Source organism: Camellia sinensis, chromosome 2 (assembly GCF_055761805.1).
Source record: "Camellia sinensis isolate YWXY chromosome 2, ASM5576180v1, whole genome shotgun sequence".
NCBI classification, from domain to species: Eukaryota; Viridiplantae; Streptophyta; class Magnoliopsida; order Ericales; family Theaceae; genus Camellia; species Camellia sinensis.
In genome coordinates, this window is record NC_138962.1 from 200,365,793 (window position 1) to 200,385,462 (window position 19,670).

The following is a 19,670-nucleotide window of genomic DNA, read 5'->3' on the forward strand; positions in this document are numbered from 1 at the left end:
AGACTACAATTGGCTGTAGATGGGTACACAAAATCAAGACCCATTCTGATGGCTCTATTGAGCGCTATAAAACCCGTCTTGTTGCAAAAGGCTTCACCCAGGAATATAGCATTGATTATGAGGAGACTTTCGCTCCGATTTCTCGACTTACCTCTATGCATAGCTTACTTGTTGTTGCCGCTGCTCGCCACTGGGATCTCTTTTAGATGGATGTCAAAATGCTTTCCTTAATGGTGATATAGTAGCTTATCTCTATCTCTTTCTATCTCTATCTCCTTCTATACTTATCTAGGTTTGTATTCAACCTATAAATACAGGCTCTCTTATTGTATGCATTTTATTCAATATAATAGAGATACACATTTTTCATATTTCTTTCAACTATTCTAACAAGCCGGTTGTATAAATCAATGTGAATTTAGGTGTGTTCTTTACATTACTCAAAAAAATATTGGGTTTGGGTTGAGGGGTCCATGGCCATCCCTTATATCCACCATAGTGATGAAAAAATGAACAAAAGTTGAAATCGCAACCGCACATGCTATTGTGTGGTACTACAAAGTTAATAAGCCAAGACCTTTTTCAAATTAAAGCTAAAATCAATAAAATTACCATGAATTTAGTTTTTCAACAAAAAAAATTTATTATTTTGTCCAGTAAGTGATTGATAGGTAACTTTGCTCCAAATTGGAATACCTTGATAAGCAACAAAATCAGTATATGACATTTTCTATTTGAAAATTATTATATGTATAAAAGAATTTTTTTTTTTTTATGAAATTTTATTGTCAATAAACACAAAAAATACGTCTTACATAAATATATAATCTTGCTACCAATATAGAATCAAACATAGAATGTAGGGAAATTCTTAAGGGTGGTACCATATACATCTGCAATGCATTTTGGTGATGTATATTACATATTTTGTGATTTGTTAAAACTTCTTAGATGTATTACCACACCCCAAGGAATAGGCTACTTTTTAGAGGTCAGTGGAATCTTTATCCTCAAAACATTGATTTAAGTAGTCATTTATTAGCAGAAACTGTCATTCTAATCCTTCTCCGAGAATTCCAAATAGAATAATATTTTATGCACCAATTAATATATTAATTAGTGTATTAATTGATAATGTAACATAATATAAGAGATTTTTGAGATTTGTAATATAATTAATGAGTGGGATCAATAATAATGTCATAACTAGTGTTGGTATACTAGTTAGTACATTAATTGATACATGTAGCACCACCGTTCCAAATATTCTTATTATTAATTAAGCAAGGTTAGTGTTTTGTAATAAAAAAAAATTATAAGATGCATAATTTTATTTTTGAATCACAAATTATAATAATTTTACAAAAAAAAAAATACATAACATACATCATAAAAATGTATAACAAAGATGCAAATGGTACACACATTTTAAGACGTGTCTACCATAGCATTATCCATCCATATACATATATTATAGGGCAAATTATGATGATAATCCTTGTACTTTGGTTTTTGTATCATTTTAGTTATTATTATTTTAATTAGTTCGATTTTGACCTTAAATTTACGATTTTGTCTCAATTTGATCCAATTAATTATAACTCTTAATATTTTTTTTTATAGAAAATATGTGCATAAGTGTCATATTCCATATTTTTAAGGATAAAATTATAAAAACTTACATAACTCAGTAAGTTAACTTCAACTAATTTAGTAATAATTTTTCTTAAAAAATACTAGTAATATTATCAATTGAACCAAATTGATACATAATCTAAAATTAAGGATCAAAATTAAATTAATTGAAAGTGTAGAGATCAAAATGACACAAGAGGCAAAATATAGTGACCACCGATATAATTTATCCTATATTATGAATCCGATTTCTGTGTTCTTAGACTTAATCATTTAGCCCCACTAGCTTTGTGTTACTGTTAAAAAGCAGGGGATAAAAATCCATTTATTTATACAAAAATGCTTGGGACCTTAAAGTTGGGGACTCCCATGATCTCCAAAATTATGTGGACCAATTGCGTGTTTTTTGTTTTTTTTATTTTTTTTCTTTCCTTTTTGGCCAATTGCAGGTGAGTGGAGATTGTGGAAATTGTATTTTTTAAGGGTATGTAGCATTATTGTTATTTATAACATCATTCAATCTTTTAAGAGAAATGTTTAGAACTCCCTTTTGAGGGTTCCAAGAACTCCAGTTTGATCTTGACCCTTGATATGTGTGTGGGGTTCACTTATGTAGATGTGGGCCCCATATTATGAGTGATTGGAATGAGAGTGAGGATTTTGGGGGTCATGTATGAATGGAATCTCTATCATAACTGATCTTTTAAAAGCAACAAAGAACAAAAGGCTCTTTTATTCGAAATCATAATTTATTTATACAGAAGGAGGTAGAGACATCCGCTTAATTAGAAAAACCCAAACATGGCCTTGCCCTTTAATCCACAACCATCCATCATCAACAGAAAACACATATATGATTTTTGGGACAAGCACATTCGTAATTGATATATTGCAGATAAAGAACGCAATAATAAGTTACGCAATCATCATCTGTTATGCATGTCGGTGGTATCGGTGGTATCTGTCTTGCCTGTAGCAAGTTCCTTGCATCAGCTTCTAGCACTCCTATCACCAATTTTGTATATTGTTACTTATCCAAAAAAACTCAATATTTTGTATATTGTTACTCATACAAAAAAACTCAATATATATATGAATTAGCTGGTAACATATGTGGTACATGTGCAACCAAATAAGTAAAAAAAATAATAATAATAAAGAAATTAAAATTATAATATGTATGTAGTTTAACGTTGTGTTTATATTTTATTTATATTTTATCTATTTTTTCTTTTTTTCTTTCCAAATCTTTAACCAAATACAACGTAAGTGATAAAAGTCTTCTTACTGAATGGGTTCAAAGTTACCCATCTCTTTACGTAATTTTTTTTTTTTTCTTTTTTTTTTTTAAAATAAAAAACACTTTCACATGACATGAAAAGACCAAAGGTTTCATTATACTAACCGAGGCCTTCACTTAATAACTGTGGCCACATAACATGAGAAGATTAAAGGTTTCACTACATTAACTAAAGCCCTCAGGAAAATGATGTTCAAATCCACCCAACATGGTTTATTTTGTTAGGCCGGATTGGGAGCCAAACCCTGCCAATGAGCTTGACCCAGATTGGCTAACGGTCTAAGCCAATGGAACATATTTTTTTAATAATTTTTTGATTTGTTTTGTTAAAACATGACATAAAAAAATTAATCACTGAGTTTGATTTCAGAAAATTGAGTCCATTTTTTAGAAAATTGAGTTTTTTATTTTTTGTATTTTTTTTTTAATTTTTAGTGAATCTTTTTAATATTTTACATAAATTTTTTATTTTTTAGATATACATAATCTAAATACACTTAAAAAGTATAATATTTGTGAAAAAAAATCACCAAATACAAAAAAGTACAAAAAGAAAAAAGAAAATTCAATACATTTCATATTTTGTTCTATTCAATGAATTTTTTAAACATTTTTGTATAAATTTTTTACTTCATAAGTATATTAAGATTAAGTGAATATAAAAATTAAAAAATATATATATTGATTAAAATATTCAAAAAAATCATTAAAAATATAAAAATACAAATTGAAAACTTAAAAACCTATATTTGAAAACTCAAAACCAAACTAGATGAATATATTTGAAATAAATTTTTAAATTTTTACGAAAATATATGCAAAAAGTAGAGTAAATTGAATATGATTTTTGATATTTGTTGACTTTTGATCTTTTTATTGACTTTTTAACTTGTCGACTACTTTGGCATCTTTTAGGAAGTGGCAGCCAAACTATTTTAGTAACTTTTTGACTTTTTACGAAAAGATATGTAAAAAAGTAGAGAGAGTGATGTAATAACTTATAACTTTTTGCCCTTTTAGCTAAAACATGTAGTGGTCAAATGAGACCTTATAAGCCAATGTATTGATTTTTTGACTTGTTTAAAGTGATATTATCTCTCTATTTTTACATGTCTTTTTGTAATAAACAAAAAAAAAAAAGTCAAACTTATTTAACACTTTCCAAAACAATCATATTTCCAAACGAGTCATGAAGTAACTAAAACCTAAAGTCAAAAAATTAACAAATATTAAAAATCAAGGATTTATTTTCATTCAACCTACTTTTAACATATTTTTGCATAAAAATTCGAAGAAAAAACATATTTTCAAACGAAGGTATGAACTTGCGTCAAGTAAAAGCCTGCTAAGTCAGGGTGCAGACATTAAGCTAAATGATAACCTTAGACAAGATTTTTTAGAATTTATTGATAGGCTTCACTATTAAATAATATTATTTATCCATATATACTTAGGGTTTGATGTTATTACCAATTTCTAATTTTTGTGTTCTTGGTTTTATTCTCTGTTATCAATACAAAATCTAAAAAGGAAAAGAACACCAAATAAATATAAATGAACAAAATTTTATGAAATTTGATGATAAGACCAAAAAAAAAATTATTCATTTTATTTATATAGATTCTGTATCTACTTATATTTGAGAGAGAAATAGAAAGACTAACCAGATGACACCACCACGAGCACAACCAGGAGGGCTAAACAAGTGAATGAAGACTTATTCATAGTTTGGTATGGATTTTCTAGTTTCTCTTCTTTTCTTTCTTTGTTTTTTTTTTTTTTTTTTTTTGTGCAAATGGACTATCTTGTTTCTTCACTATATATAGAGAGATAGGGATATGAAATTATAGAAATCTTTACTTTTAATTTGCCGCACATGTAATTGTATAGAATTCATCTCCCTCAACACATTATTATGAATGAATTTAAGGGTCCAAATTCTAAGTGTCTAGCACTTCGTTTTCTTAAATCATCCAAATTCTTACTAGTCATCTATTTTGGGTTAGTAAATTCACTTGTCGTAATCTTGTGACATTAAATGCACATATTAAATTCATAATTCTAGAAATATGATAATATATTAATTTATACATAAAATTCATATAAAAAAGAGTTGTTATAAATATAGAAATTATGCATAGAATCAATCACAAACAAGGCACAAAAGGTGGATCCCACATGTGGATCCGACATGTGGGTCCCACTTGTGTCTTGTCTATGACTGATTTTGTTCACCATTTTTTTGCACTTAGTGAATGGGTACAACAAAATACCATAAGAATGATGTGGTTGTGGTATTGTTATAAATATAAGTCATCTTTATTGATATTTTGCTTTAAAATATAAAGTCCTTATTAAGCCACATCATTATGTATATATTCATATTTCGTTACTCTATCCACGGACTCGTTAGTTTTTGGGAACCAATTCTTAGAGCATCTCCAATGGTTATTTCTATGTTGCCATTGCTAATGCTATAATTTGGCAATGAATAGTGTTATTTTGCCAAATTATAGCGGTTGGTGTCCCAGTGGATGGTGTCCCAGCAGTTAGTCAGGTCAGCATAGGTGTGGGTTCGGGAGTTGCAGCAGCTGTGGCGTGGTGTGGTTTTTGGCAATGAGTAAGAAGAACTGTTGGGAGATGCTTTGTGGGTTAGATAATGTTGGGAGATAATGTTGTAGCAGCTCTGGCGTGGGTGATGATCTGCAATGTCAGTGGGTGATGATCTGCAGTGGGTGTCTTCGGCCGATAATGTTTGAGCTGCAATGTCAAGGTCCAGCATTGGCGTGGGAGTTTTTCCGGTGTTGGCTGTGGAGTCTTCTCGGCCGGACTAGCAGCATAGGGGTGGGTATTAGGAGTTGCAGCAGCATAGGTATGGACAGCAGCTCTGGCGTGGTTGGTGTGGACATTGGGAGTTAGGAGTTGCAGCAGCTTAGGGGTGGTATGGGCATTGGGAGTTAGGAGTTGCAGCAGCTTAGGGGTGGCGTGGGCAACAGCATAGGCGTGGGTGGTGAGGGCTTTGGGAGTTGTAGCAGCAGTGGCATGGGTCTTGGTGTGTGGGTTGTTGAATAGATTTTAGTTGTTTTGGTGGGTTGATTTGGTGGGGTTTCATGTATTTTGTTTTATAGTTAAGTCCTTCTTAACTTTTTTTTAAAAAAAATCGTGAGGCCAAGGGGTTGATTGTATGGATGCGAGTAGCAGTAGTAGGGGTATTTTTGTACTTTCCGAATCTCTCTCGATGCATGTCATCTTGCTGTACCTTTAATTTCATCATGCTGTTAGATGAAATTTTTCTTTGCTGATCAAAAAAAATTTTGCCAAATTATAACAATGGTGCTCTAATGGTCAGTTGCTATTTTGGCAAATATCAACCAACTTTCCCTCTAAATTTATAGGTGATGTTTGGATATATATTTTTTTTGTTATTTTATTTTTGTTTATTTTTGTCTTTTGTGACTTTTTTTTAACTGTTTGTAAAAGAAATTATATATTTATATTATTCCCCGACTGGACAAATATAAAAAATAAAAAAAAAATTGAAAAATTGAAAAAAAAAAAATAAATATAATTCACCCCACCAAAAAACATATCACTACATATTTAATAAATTTTTTAACTACATATAAAAAATAAACAATCACTAATTATCCACAAACAATCATTCATCATTCACCCAACATTCATTCACCAACAACCACCCACCAACAACCATCCATTGTAGAAAAAACTGAAAAATAAAAAAACAAAAAAAAAATGAAATTTAATTATAAAATAAAAAAATGACATTGCAAATAAAGACTAACAATTACATTAAAAAATAAATGACATTGCAAAAAAATACATTATCCCGTAATTATTCATCAAGAGACATGGTAATTTGGGCTGTTGACATTTGAGAATCACTTGGCAAAAATCTCATTTTTTCGCATGTGTAATACGCTTTCGCCTAAGGGTCCAAATGAGAAATGTAAGTAGTCATTAGCTCATGTTCTTGTTTTCTGATCTCAAGTTCTTTCATCTCCTAAAGTGCTTGAATTCTTTTGTTCTTCTCTTTCATCTTTTTCCTTTTCCTTCTTAGCTATGTGTTGGTTAAATGTCTCCAATTGTATACTCATTTTTTGGACTTCAGCTTCAACAACTTGATTTCTCCGAAATGATTCTTTTGCAGCTTTCTTACCCATAGGCCTTTTATTTACCCTTTGCAGTGACACTGCTCTCACTACTAGTTGGATTATTACCAATACTTGGACTGGTGTCATCTTCAAAAGAATTATGGTTATCCACAAGGGAAAACGGTGTATGTATCCTTAACTTCACTATGTTCGTAGGAGTTACATATTGACACCTGATATTGTTTTGTAAAATTGGCCAACAATGTTCAAAAGCAAAATGTTTGTTTTCATCTTGATGGTATAATAGTTTTGCTTGAAGCATCTATATGGCAATAAAATATTAAATTAATTAATTAGTTAATTTTTATATAAGACAAAATAAAAAAACTAACATAATAAATGAAAATGAAATCTTATTATATCAACTTGTGATGCCCCATTTGGATGTAGATTTTCGACTTGCGCTAAACACCCACGAAATTTGTTACAACATTTCATGATTGCACCCCATCGAGATGAGATAGACATTTGTGTTCTTGACTGATCATTCTGTAGCGAGCAATAATTTTCAAAAAATTTTCTCCAAAAATGGGCATGCAATTGTGAATTTCCAACAATTAGGTCTTCAGTAATGTGACACCAAGCTTACAAATTGACACATCTTCTTAAGTAGTAAATGATTTTCCTCTCTTTGTTTTTAATGAATTTTCGATACTGATTGTATGAAAAATAAAAGAGAAAAATATAATTAAAAGAAAAATTGTTGCTATGAACTCAAATTGGTAAAACAAGGTATGTGTATTTATACTACTCATATTGAAAGAAAAATAGTCATTTAATTATAACCATTTAAAAATTGTATGCTCATTTTTTTACTTTCAGATTCAAATAGAGCAGTTGGGCTCATGTTACACATTCCAAGACACGCTATCTCTCATTTCCAACGGTTGAGATCTCTATCTCCCATTTCCAACGGCTGAGATCTTTATTATCTAGAATTATCTTCATCTCTTTATCTCTCTATAATCATCTTCCTCTCTCTTCTCTACACACTCTCTAACTCTCTTCTCTCTCTGTATCTCTTCTCTCTTCATACTAATCGGTTCTTTCCCTTGCAAGATAGACACTTCTCTCTCTATTCTCCGTTTCTATCTACCCCCCCACCCCTCTCTTGATCTCACTTCTCTCTCACTCCTAGAACCAAAATCTTTGCAGTTGTCTCACTCCTACAACCTCGTCGTCTGCCAATCACCCTCTGAATCGCTCATCCATGTCTCCAAATCTCACAAACCCACATCAATTGATCATTCATGTCTCTAAATCTCACAAACCCATCTCTAAATCTCACAAACCTACCTCATTCGTCATCCATGTCTCCAAATCTCACAAACCCACCTCGAATCTGACAAATCAACCTCTTTCATCATACATGTCTCCAAATCTCACAAACCCACCTCCTTCATCATCCACATCTCCAAATCTCACAAACCCACCTCGAATCTGACATATCGACCTCCTTCATCATCCATGTCTCCAAATCTCACAAACCCACCTTCTTCATCTCCCATGGACATGGAAGACCACCCGCCGAAGCCTTCCATCCCTAATACAGATGCTTCTTTTTCCAACCACGAACAAGGAGGATCTGATCATGAAACTGTGAAAGCAGTTACACAGAGGCCATGAAAACAGGTACATAAAGGCCATGAAATCGTGAAAGCAAACACCTTCTGTCTACAACTATTTCTGTTATCTGAACTAGAATGGTGAATTCTCCCCCCTCTCCCCCAAATTTCTGTCATCAGGTATTTTTTTGACTCACTTTGTTTATTTTCTAATTTTTATTTTAATTTTTTTTGCTTGAAATTGGTGAAATTGAAATTTTGCTATCTTGCCTGTGTTTGACATTGTTTAATTTTGGGTGAAATTGGGTGAAAATTGCTTCTTTGTTTGGAAAGGATGATGAGAAAGGGAGGGAGGAAACCGTTGGTTGAAGCTGACTTGGCAGCTTTGGCAACTGCCAAAGCTAGTGTCATATTTGACACAATTGGAGTTGCCTTTCTATCAACTATTGCCATAATTTGGCAATAGCAGCTCCAATGGCACACCATTGGAGATGCTCTTATTTTGGCAAAAATAGTTATTAAAAGGTTATTGCACAAGGCATTAAAAAAAACAAAGACTTTTAGCGATAAAATTTTAAAATGTCGTTAATAAATATATTTTTAAGGACAAAATAATTTGATCCACAAATATGTTTATGTTTTGTAACAAAAATGTTGTTTCCAAAATGATAGTAATTCATCACTAAATGTTCAATTTTGTCACTAAAATACAATAATGACACTTTTGATAACAAAAAAATTTGGGTTAATCACAAAAAACAATTCTAAGGTTTCATGCGTTTTTCACTTTAAGCCCCAGTGTTTCAATTTCGACAAATTAAATCCTAAAGTTCCATCCCTGTTTCAATGTGTCCTCCCTCCCCCGTCCGTCTCCGTCTATGTAACGGAGAATCCTTTGGGGATTTAAAGTGAAAACACTGGGGTTTAAGTGAAAAATGCGTGAAAATTTGGGGATTTTTTTTTTTGTAATTAACCCTAATTTTTTTTGGGTGCACTACAAGAAAAGGGGGTAAAAAACACGGAAGCATTAGCGACGGCAAGTTTCCCGTCGCAAAAAATGGTTTTTTGCGACGGCAGCCTAAACCGTCGCAAATGAGGGCTTTAGCGACGGCATTGTCCCCGTCGGTAATAAGAAATGCGCGGTAGGAAGTAAATGCATCAGTATTAGCGACGGATGTTTTTACCGTCGCCAAAAGCAATTTTTTGGAGACGGCGTACGGTTACTTTCGCGAATATTTTACATATTGCGACGGCAATTGTCCGTCGCAAATAAGTATAAGTTAAACGGCGTCGTTTTATGCATAAAGTACTTGACATTTGCGACGGTGTAAAACCTACCGTCGCAAAAAGTGAATTTTTTTTCCCCGCTCTTCATCTTGCCGCTCGATCAAAAAGTGTAAAACCTATATCCAAATCCCTAAATCTGTGAAACCAATTTCTTTCCCCCAAATCCCTGCGAAGCCGAACGGCGAACGGTGGTGCGGTGGTGCGGTGGTGCTGCGGCGAGGACGAACGGTGGTGCGGTGGTGCGGCGGTGCTGCGGCGAGGACGAACGGTGGTGCGGTATGCTCTCTCTCTCTCTGTATAGATATATACATGTATCATCTATATATATATATATATATATGTATATAAATCTGTATCATCTATATATATATATATATTGATAATATTTACATTATGAAATCTGTATATATATATATAAATCTGTATCAATATGTATATATATAAATCTGTCTCATCTTTATATATATATATACATTATTAAATCTGTATATATACATTATTAAATCTGTATCATCTTTATATATATATATATATTGATATATATATATATATATATATATATAAATATGTAAATTAATATGTATACATTATTAAATCTGTATATATACATTATTAAATCTGTATATATATATATATATATAAATTTGTAGCATCTTTATATATATATATACATATTGATATATATATATAAAAATATCTAAATTATATATAAATATATATATATATACATTATAATTCTAATTACATTGATATTATAAAATCTGTATATTTAAATAAATAATAATAACATTTATGGAAATATTATTGAACACGAAATGCAACCAAATTAGTAAGTTTATTATTTTGACATTTATGGAAATATTATAAATAATAATAAAATTTATTATTTTGACAAATAATAAACTTTTAAAAATTCACAACCTATTTTTATATATGTAAAAAAAAAATTAGTAAGTTTATTATTAAGTTTATTATAACCAAATTAAACTTAGGTTGTTTATAACCAAATTAAACTTATTAAGTTTATTATTAAGTTTATTATAACCAAGTTTATTAGTAAGTTTATTATTAAGTTTATTATAACCAAATTATTAAGTTTATTATAACCAAATTAAAAATTAGTATAACCAAATTAGTAAGTTTATTATTTTGACATTTATGGAAATATTATAAATAATAATAACATTTATTATTTTGACAAATAATAAACTTTTAAAAATTCACAACCTATTTTTATATATGTAAAAAAAAATTAGGAAAAAAAATTGAACACGAAATGCAACCAAATTAGTCCAAGAATAGTTTGGTCAGGAGGAAGTGACTCTACTTGATTTCATTTATGAAAATTAGGAAGGTAACATGGAAAGTAGTTCTGTAGTTGTAATATTTTCTCCCTCTATGTTTATTTTCATATATTTGACTTTCTATATGAAGAAGGGTGTGCATTTTCATGCTGAAAGAGTCTATTCTTTTTATTTGTTGTATTCTATAATAACACTGCTTGCATTTTCGAATGTAAATGGTACTCCTATTTCGTTTTGTGATCCGTCTATATTGGTTTTGAACTACCTGGTTGTTTCCTTTGAATATTGCAATTTCAACTTTTTGATAATTGACAAAATCTTTCTATGGAATAGAAATCCTAAGGTGCAACTTGTGTCTCATGTGGTGTTTGGTTATGATTTATTTATTTTTTAAGTTAAGACTCAGAAAGTATGAAATTATATCATTTTTTATGTTCTCCTATTAAATCGGTAAATAACTAACTAGGATAAGACTATCTACCTATTTCAGAGAAATTGGATGGATAGGTATCATGGTACATGAATACGTAGGTATTATATTTAGAGTTACTTTGATGAGATATTTTTGTGGATGTGTACAGATGATGGATAAGAGTTGGATCGATTTTCCAAATAGGATGTTGAGCGAATACATTAATGGGATTGATGAATTCCTTGTGTTTTCCTACACCAATAGGGTTGAAGGTTCGATGATCAGTTGTCCGTGTAGGAAGTGTGAGAATCGATACTATTTTGTACGAGAGGGTGTACGGGAGCATCTGATTTTGAATGGTTTTTTTAAAAAATACAAACATTGGATTAATCATGGGGAATCTTACGTATCTCTGCATGGTAATCGAGAGAATGAAACATTAGCTAATTCAGACATTGGGGATGATATGATTGGAATGATACAAGGGGCTATGGGAAATCCACATGCCGATACAAGTGTTGAGGGTGATGAACCACAGGGGCCTGATCCCCATGCATTTGAACCCCAGCTCGGTCCAAATGCAGAGACTGCAAAGTATTTCAAACTTCTTCAAGATGCACAAAGTGAATTGTATCCGGGTTGTCAGAAGTTCACATCTTTGTCATTCATTGTTCGACTTTTACATTTGAAGGTGCTTAATCAGTGGACAGACAAGTCTGTTGACATGCTGCTTGAGTTATTGAATGAGGCGTTCCCGTTGGGTGTGAAACTCCCGGACTCATATTATAAAGCTCAAAAGGTCACAACAGATTTGGGCTTCACGTATGAGACGTGGGATGCATGTCCCAACAGTTGCATGTTGTTTCGAAACGAGGACGCCAATCTTGATAAATGTGTCATATGCAACAGTTGTAGATGGAAATCAAATGGTGATGGTGGTTCAAATGGTCCTAACAAAGGTGGCAAACGAATAGCTGCAAAACAGATGAGGTATTTTCCTTTAAAGCCAAGGTTGCAGAGGTTGTTTATGTCATCCAAGACGGCCAAGTTAATGAGATGGCATGCAGAGGAACGAACTGATGATGGTGTCTTCAGGCATCCTGCTGACTCCCTTGCATGGAAAGATTTTGACCGTCGGAATATTGAGTTTAGTAATGATTGCCGAAGTGTAAGGCTTGGCTTAGCATCTGATGGTTTTAACCCATTCAGAACGATGAACATAGTTCATAGCACTTGGCCTGTTGTGCTCGTTCCATACAACTTGCCGCCATGGATGTGCATAAAGCAACCATTTCTAATTTTAGCCGTGCTTATTGACGGCCCAAAAGGACCTGGTGACAAGATTGATGTGTACATGCAACCGTTGATTGAGGAGTTAAAAGAACTATGGAATGAGGGTGTGTCAACATTTGATGCATCAACAAATCAAATGTTTCAAATGCATGCAGCTTTACTGTGGACAATTAATGATTTTCCTGCATACGCAAACTTGTCAGGATGGAGCACTAAAGGCGAATATGCATGTCCTTGTTGCAATAAGGAAACTACATCGTGTTGGTTGAAGCATAGTAGGAAACAATCATACTTGGGTCATCGCAGATTTTTACCTACTGGCCATAAATTTCGGAAGGATAAAGTATTATTTGATGGTACTCGGGAAGTCCGACTCAAACCCAAATTGTTGTCTGGAACTGAGATGTTGCTACAATTAGAATCTGAGGGTATTTTAACCCAATACAAGAGGGATGACCTTAAGGAGAGGCATAGGAGACAGGTAGAGAAGGAGAAAGCTGGACATCGCACCCACAGTTGGAATAAAAAGAGTATCTTTTATGAATTGCCATATTGGGAGCACAATCTAATAAGACACAACCTCGATGTGATGCATATAGAGAAGAATGTTTGTGACAATGTGTTGTGGACAATATTAGGGGTTGCAGGAAAATCGAAGGATGACGTTAATGCTCGGCGTGATTTACAAGATATGAATATTAGAAAACCCCTACATTTGCAGTTAAGAGGGTCGAATAAAGCCTATTTACCAGCAGCACAATTCACAATGACCAAGGATGAGAAAGATTTGTTCTTGAAAGTGTTGAAGGAAGTAAGAGTTCCCGACGGCTATTCATCCAATATATCACGTCGTGTGCGCTCACATGATAGAAGTATTGGGGGTCTTAAGAGCCACGATAGTCATATTCTGATGCAACAACTTATTCCATTGGCTATTCGAAGATCGTTACCGAAGAATGTAATTGAACCCTTGATTGAATTGAGCAATTTCTTTAGACAATTGTGTTCAAAAGTGAATCGTGCGACGGATTTGCAATATATTCAAGATCGTATCGCTATAACACTTTGTCATCTAGAGAAAATATTTCCTCCGAGTTTTTTTGATATAATGGAGCACTTGCCTATACATCTAGCTGATGAAGCCTTATTGGGTGGAGCGATTCAGTTTCGATGGATGTATCCAATTGAGAGGTATCTTCTTACTTTGAAGCAATACGTGCGTAATAGAGCTCATCCTGAAGGATCAATTGCTAAAGGATATCTTATGGAAGAATGCCTGAATTTTTGTGCACAATATCTCAATGATGTGGAAACCAAATCTAGTCGACCCGTGAGGAACTATAGTGGTGCTGATAATTTGGGTCATGCTATTGGTGAAAACACAAGCTTTTATCTTGATAATACTTCTTGGGTACAAGCTCATCGGTACATCTTATTCAATACAAGCGCGGTTCAACCATTCATAAAGTAGGTTAAGTCACTCACTCAATATTTTATTATGTTTTATTGAATTTTCTACAAAATTTTTTGTATTGCTAAAATTTCAATCTACACAGTGAACACCTTGAAGTACTTAAGCTCAAAATGCCTCGTGTTGACGATCATCAGCTTCGGCGTGAACATTTTGAAACTTTTCACATTTGGTTCAAGGAACATGTATGTATTTAACTCTATAGATTCTAGTTACTTAAGTCGAACTACATTTTAAATTTTACATTTTCGTGTAAAATAGGTCCAAACTTTGCGAAGGACTACTGATGTCATATTTTCTGAAGAGATTATTCTATTGGCAAATGGTCCTCATAACTTTGGCAAGGAGGTTCAACGGGTATATACTGAATGGGTTTCGGTATCGAGTAAAGGCCATGGATGATCGTCGAGCCACACAAAATTGTGGTGTAGCTTTGAAGGCAGATACCATAAGTTATGCTAGTCGAAAAGACAAGAATCCTCGTGTGGGGTCTGTGTACTATTATGGACAATTGACAGATATTGTTGAGATTCGATATTCCAATGAGAAGAAACATGTGTTGTTTAAGTGTGATTGGATTGACAACATTCACGGAAAGAAAGAAGATGTCTTCAATTTCACGTTGGTGAACTTCAATCATTTGTTGTACCGAGATGATCGAATTACCAATGAACCTTTCATCTTGGCGTCCCAAGCAGAGCAAGTTTGGTATGTTGCAGACCCGTTACAACCAGACTGGCAAGTCGTGGTGAAAATGTCGCAAAGAGGTTTATTTGATATGAGTTCGACTGGTCCACAAATCGAGCCATACATGAGCCAACAATTGGAAGAAAATATAATGCTTCATGATGAAGAAGTTGGTTGGGTGAGGGAAGCCGCAGAAGGGGAAACAGTTGATGTTCAAATAGGCTGATAGTGGTGGAAACATTAGTAATTCAATTAAGGCCAAGGTTGTAGTTAATCATCAATTTCTTAATTTACTTTGTCTTTGTAATTGTATTAGTTCAATTAATGTCATATTATAGTTGACAACAAACCATTGTCTATGTTTCTAATGTCAATTAATGTTATATTGCTTGCAGATTATTATGGGAAGGAAGAGGAAGCCTGATCATCCCCGGCGCATGGTGTCTGATGTGCTACATAACAGGACATCAGTAGCACCACCATCAGAGGAGGCATCACATCGGCCACTATCGGAGGGGCCTTTAGTGACACCACAGCAGCTACCATGTACTCAGCCTCCACGCCTACCATCGGTGCGTCCACCATCAGTGCCACCACTGCAGCTATCATCATCAGCTTATGAGCCATCCGCAGGTATATAAATTTGCTTTGATTTGTATGAAAATTATTTAAACATACATTTATTTATGCTCATTATATATAACTTGTTTATTCTCATTGTATTTTGCAGACCCTTCGACTTCTTCACAGCCCACCTCAGGTTTATGTGATATGATTTGTATTCACATTATTTAAATTTGCATTTGTTTATTACCATTGCATATTGTTTATTGTTATTGTATCTCACAGGTCATGTTAGCTCTTCATCAACCTCGACTAGGCGTGGTAGAGGATGTGCCAAGGGCATTAAAGAGTGGGGTACTGGTAAAAAGCTAGACATACAATTTGATGGAAATTACTGCCCAATAGGGGATAACGTGGCTAAGTTAACTACTCAACTTGGCATTATTGTGCGGAATGGTAACATTGTTCCTCTTACTTTTCTTGACTGGAACAATGTGCCTGATGATATTATTGATGCTATCTGGAAGGATGTGAAGGTAAAAGTATATTTTTGTCCACAAATTCGAATTCCAAAATTGTGTTATTATTATTTAAACTTTGAAATTGTGTTTTATAGGACAATTTGAATATATGTCCAGAGGAGTACAAGCCAATCTACATGAAAAACTGCAACAGCATATGGAAGGATCACAAGAACAAGCTTAAGGCTAAGTATTTCAAGCCTAGAAGTTCTGATCCTAATCTGAAGGATGATGTTCCTATGCACATTGTGCCATGCCAGTGGGAAGAACTTGTGGAGTATTGGCGTACTTCCGATGCTGAGGTATACAAATAAGTTATATTTATGATATGTAAACATACAAATCATATTTACATACTCACATTTGTCGAACCTGTTATAGAAAATCGCAAGTAAGAACGCTAAAAATCGGCGAGCTCACGGCATAGCTCATACCACAGGGCGTACTACTTTCTCTCAGATACGGCATGAGGTTTACATTTTATTGTTATATTTTTGTATATAAATAAACATTGTATATTTACAAATCATTTACATTCTAATTTTCATATTTCTAAAAAAATACAGATGACCAGTAAGGGGGAGTCTACTGATAAGATGAATGTTTGGCTTATGACACGTAGAGTAGATGACCCAGAGGTTATTCAGACCTTGGTAGTTTCCAAACACCTTTGATTGTATTTAAAGTTTATTTTTTGTGTGTCAACCATCTTAATTTGGCATATACTTATATGTCTTATTCAATACAGGATGAGTTTAATCGTCAACTCTCTATGCTACCTGAGGATGGTCGGACTTTGGAGGCGAGGAATGCCATTTTCCATGAGTTGATAGGTCATGACGGACATGGATATTGTCGCACATACGGGAGAATTATGCCTCGGAGAGCGGTGTATAAAGATGGTGCTGGGCCATCACAATCAACACCCCAGCCATCGACTATTGATCAGATCACGCAGAAGGTTCATGCAGAGCTAAGGGATGAGTTGAGGGAGGAGCTGCGAGCAGAGTTCTCTACACATTTACAGCAAATGAGAGCTGAGATGATGGCCTTAGTGTCACAGGGGGCAAGTGTGGATCCCAACAGACAGGTTCGATATAAATTAAATTGTTTGATAGTTCAATTTTCACACAAGATTATGTATAAAATTCGAATATGATTACCACATTATGTATTGACTATCATAGGTTCCTGATGCATCGAGTGGCCACCGGGCATTTAGGGAATCTGCAGAAGACGAGAATCCATATACACTACCACCAGAAGATCAGGTATAAAATGTATCTTTGCATTCTAAGCTAAAATATATCTTTGCATAATTTAGACATTCTAAGTTAAAGAGAGACTTGTGGGAGAAAACGGGGCTCGAATCGGGTTCCCGGTTTGGGAGTTAGAGCCGGATTTCACTTTAGGCAAACTAGTTCCTTAAGAAACTTGAATTCGAGGCGTTAACGCCCCAAAATCACCAAACGGCGTCGGTTGAGCACGAAACTTGGCACACGCGACCGCCTAGGCACGAGAGACTTGTGGGAGAAGACGGGGCTCGAATTGGGTTCCCGGTTTGGGAGTTAGAGCCGGATTTCACTTTAGGTAAACTAGTTCCTTAAGAAACTTGAATTCGAGGCGTTAACGCCCCAAAATTACCAAACGGCGTCAGTTGAGCACGAAACTTGGCACACGCGACCGCCTAGGCACGAGAGACTTGTGGGAGAAGACGGGGCTCGAATCGGGTTCCCGGTTTGGGAGTTAGAGCCGGATTTCACTTTAGGCAAACTACTTCCTTAAGAAACTTGAATTCGAGGCGTTAACGCCCCAAAATCACCAAACGGCGTCGGTTGAGCACGAAACTTGGCACACGCGACCGCCTAGGCACGAGAGACTTGTGGGAGAAGACGGGGCTCGAATCGGGTTCCCGGTTTGGGAGTTAGAGCCGGATTTCACTTTAGGTAAACTAGTTCCTTAAGAAACTTGAATTCGAGGCGTTAACGCCCCAAAATTACCAAACGGCGTCAGTTGAGCACGAAACTTGGCACACGCGACCGCCTAGGCACGAGAGACTTGTGGGAGAAGACGGGGCTCGAATCGGGTTCCCGGTTTGGGAGTTAGAGCCGGATTTCACTTTAGGCAAACTACTTCCTTAAGAAACTTGAATTCGAGGCGTTAACGCCCCAAAATCACCAAACAGCGTCGCTTGAGCACGAAAGTTGGCACACGCGACCGCCTAGGCACGAGAGACTTGTGGGAGAAGACGGGGCTCGAATCGGGTTCCCGGTTTGGGAGTAAGAGCCGGATTTCACTTTAGGCAAACTAGTTCCTTAAGAAACTTGAATTCGAGGCGTTAATGCTCCAAAATCACCAAACGGCGTCGGTTGAGCACGAAACTTGGCACACGCGACCGCCTAGGCACGAGAGACTTGTGGGAGAAGACGGGGCTCGAACCGGGTTCCCGGTTTGGGAGTTAGAGCCGGATTTCACTTTAGGCAAACTAGTTCCTTAAGAAACTTGAATTCGAGGCGTTAATGCTCCAAAATCACCAAACGGCGTTGGTTGAGCACGAAACTTGGCACACGCGACCGTCTAGGCACGAGAGACTTGTGGGAGAAGACGGGGCTCGAATCGGGTTCCCGGTTTGGGAGTTAGAGCCGGATTTCACTTTAGGCAAACTACTTCCTTAAGAAACTTGAATTTGAGGCGTTAACGCCCCAAAATCACCAAACTGCATCGCTTGAGCACGAAAGTTGGCACACGCGACCGCCTAGGCATGAGAGACTTGTGGGAGAAGACGGGGCTCGAATCGGGTTCCCGGTTTGGGAGTTAGAGCCGGATTTCACTTTAGGCAAACTAGTTCCTTAAGAAACTTAAATTCGAGGCGTTAATGCTCCAAAATCACCAAACGGCATCGCTTTAGCACGAAAGTTGGCACACGCGTCCGCCTAGGCACGAGAGACTTGTGGGAGAAGACGGGGCTCGAATCGGGTTCCCGGTTTGGGAGTTAGAGCCGGATTTCGGTCTAGTCAAAATTATTTACTAAACTATCTTTCTAATTATATAGTAGTCAATTTTTTTTTATATTTTTCTGTAATTAAAATATTAACACCATTATATGGTTATTAATTATTTTTATCTTGTTTTTTTCTGATATTTCCTGAGTAGCAGCTTGCTTCTTGTGGAATGTGAGCGTACAAAGATTATTACCAACTTTTGTTTTTGTAACCCGTCGCAAACTTGTGAATAACATCAAGACGAAAACTTTTGGTTTTGATTTTGATTTATGTTATTTAAATTTGTGAATAACATTATGTATGTAGTATGCGACATTATGTAGTGGCATAATTTTTGTTTTTATGCATTTTTATTTCTGTATTGTTATGAATGGAACAACATTATGAATTTTTATTATTTGTCAACTTTTATTTATGTATGTATTTATATTATTATGTAATTTTTAGATTTTTTTAT

The 19,670-nt window shown here is 34.8% G+C and overlaps 1 protein-coding gene and 1 long non-coding RNA gene across 2 annotated transcripts; both read left to right on the forward strand.

Annotated features, from left to right (window-relative positions):
• Positions 1-13,703: 13,703 nt before the first annotated feature.
• LOC145819356 (uncharacterized) lies at positions 13,704-16,525 on the forward strand. Its single transcript, XM_082913340.1, has 5 exons — positions 13,704-14,435; positions 14,525-14,624; positions 14,701-14,824; positions 15,976-16,226; positions 16,307-16,525. The coding sequence occupies exons 1-5, from the start codon at positions 13,735-13,737 to the stop codon at positions 16,523-16,525; spliced, it is 1,395 nt and encodes a 464-aa protein (XP_082769466.1). The 5' UTR covers positions 13,704-13,734.
• A 73-nt stretch (positions 16,526-16,598) lies between these two features.
• On the forward strand, positions 16,599-17,070 carry LOC145819789 (uncharacterized). The gene is made up of 3 exons (XR_014360562.1): positions 16,599-16,682; positions 16,778-16,864; positions 16,960-17,070. It is a non-coding gene; the product is annotated as an uncharacterized LOC145819789 (long non-coding RNA).
• Positions 17,071-19,670: the final 2,600 nt, after the last annotated feature.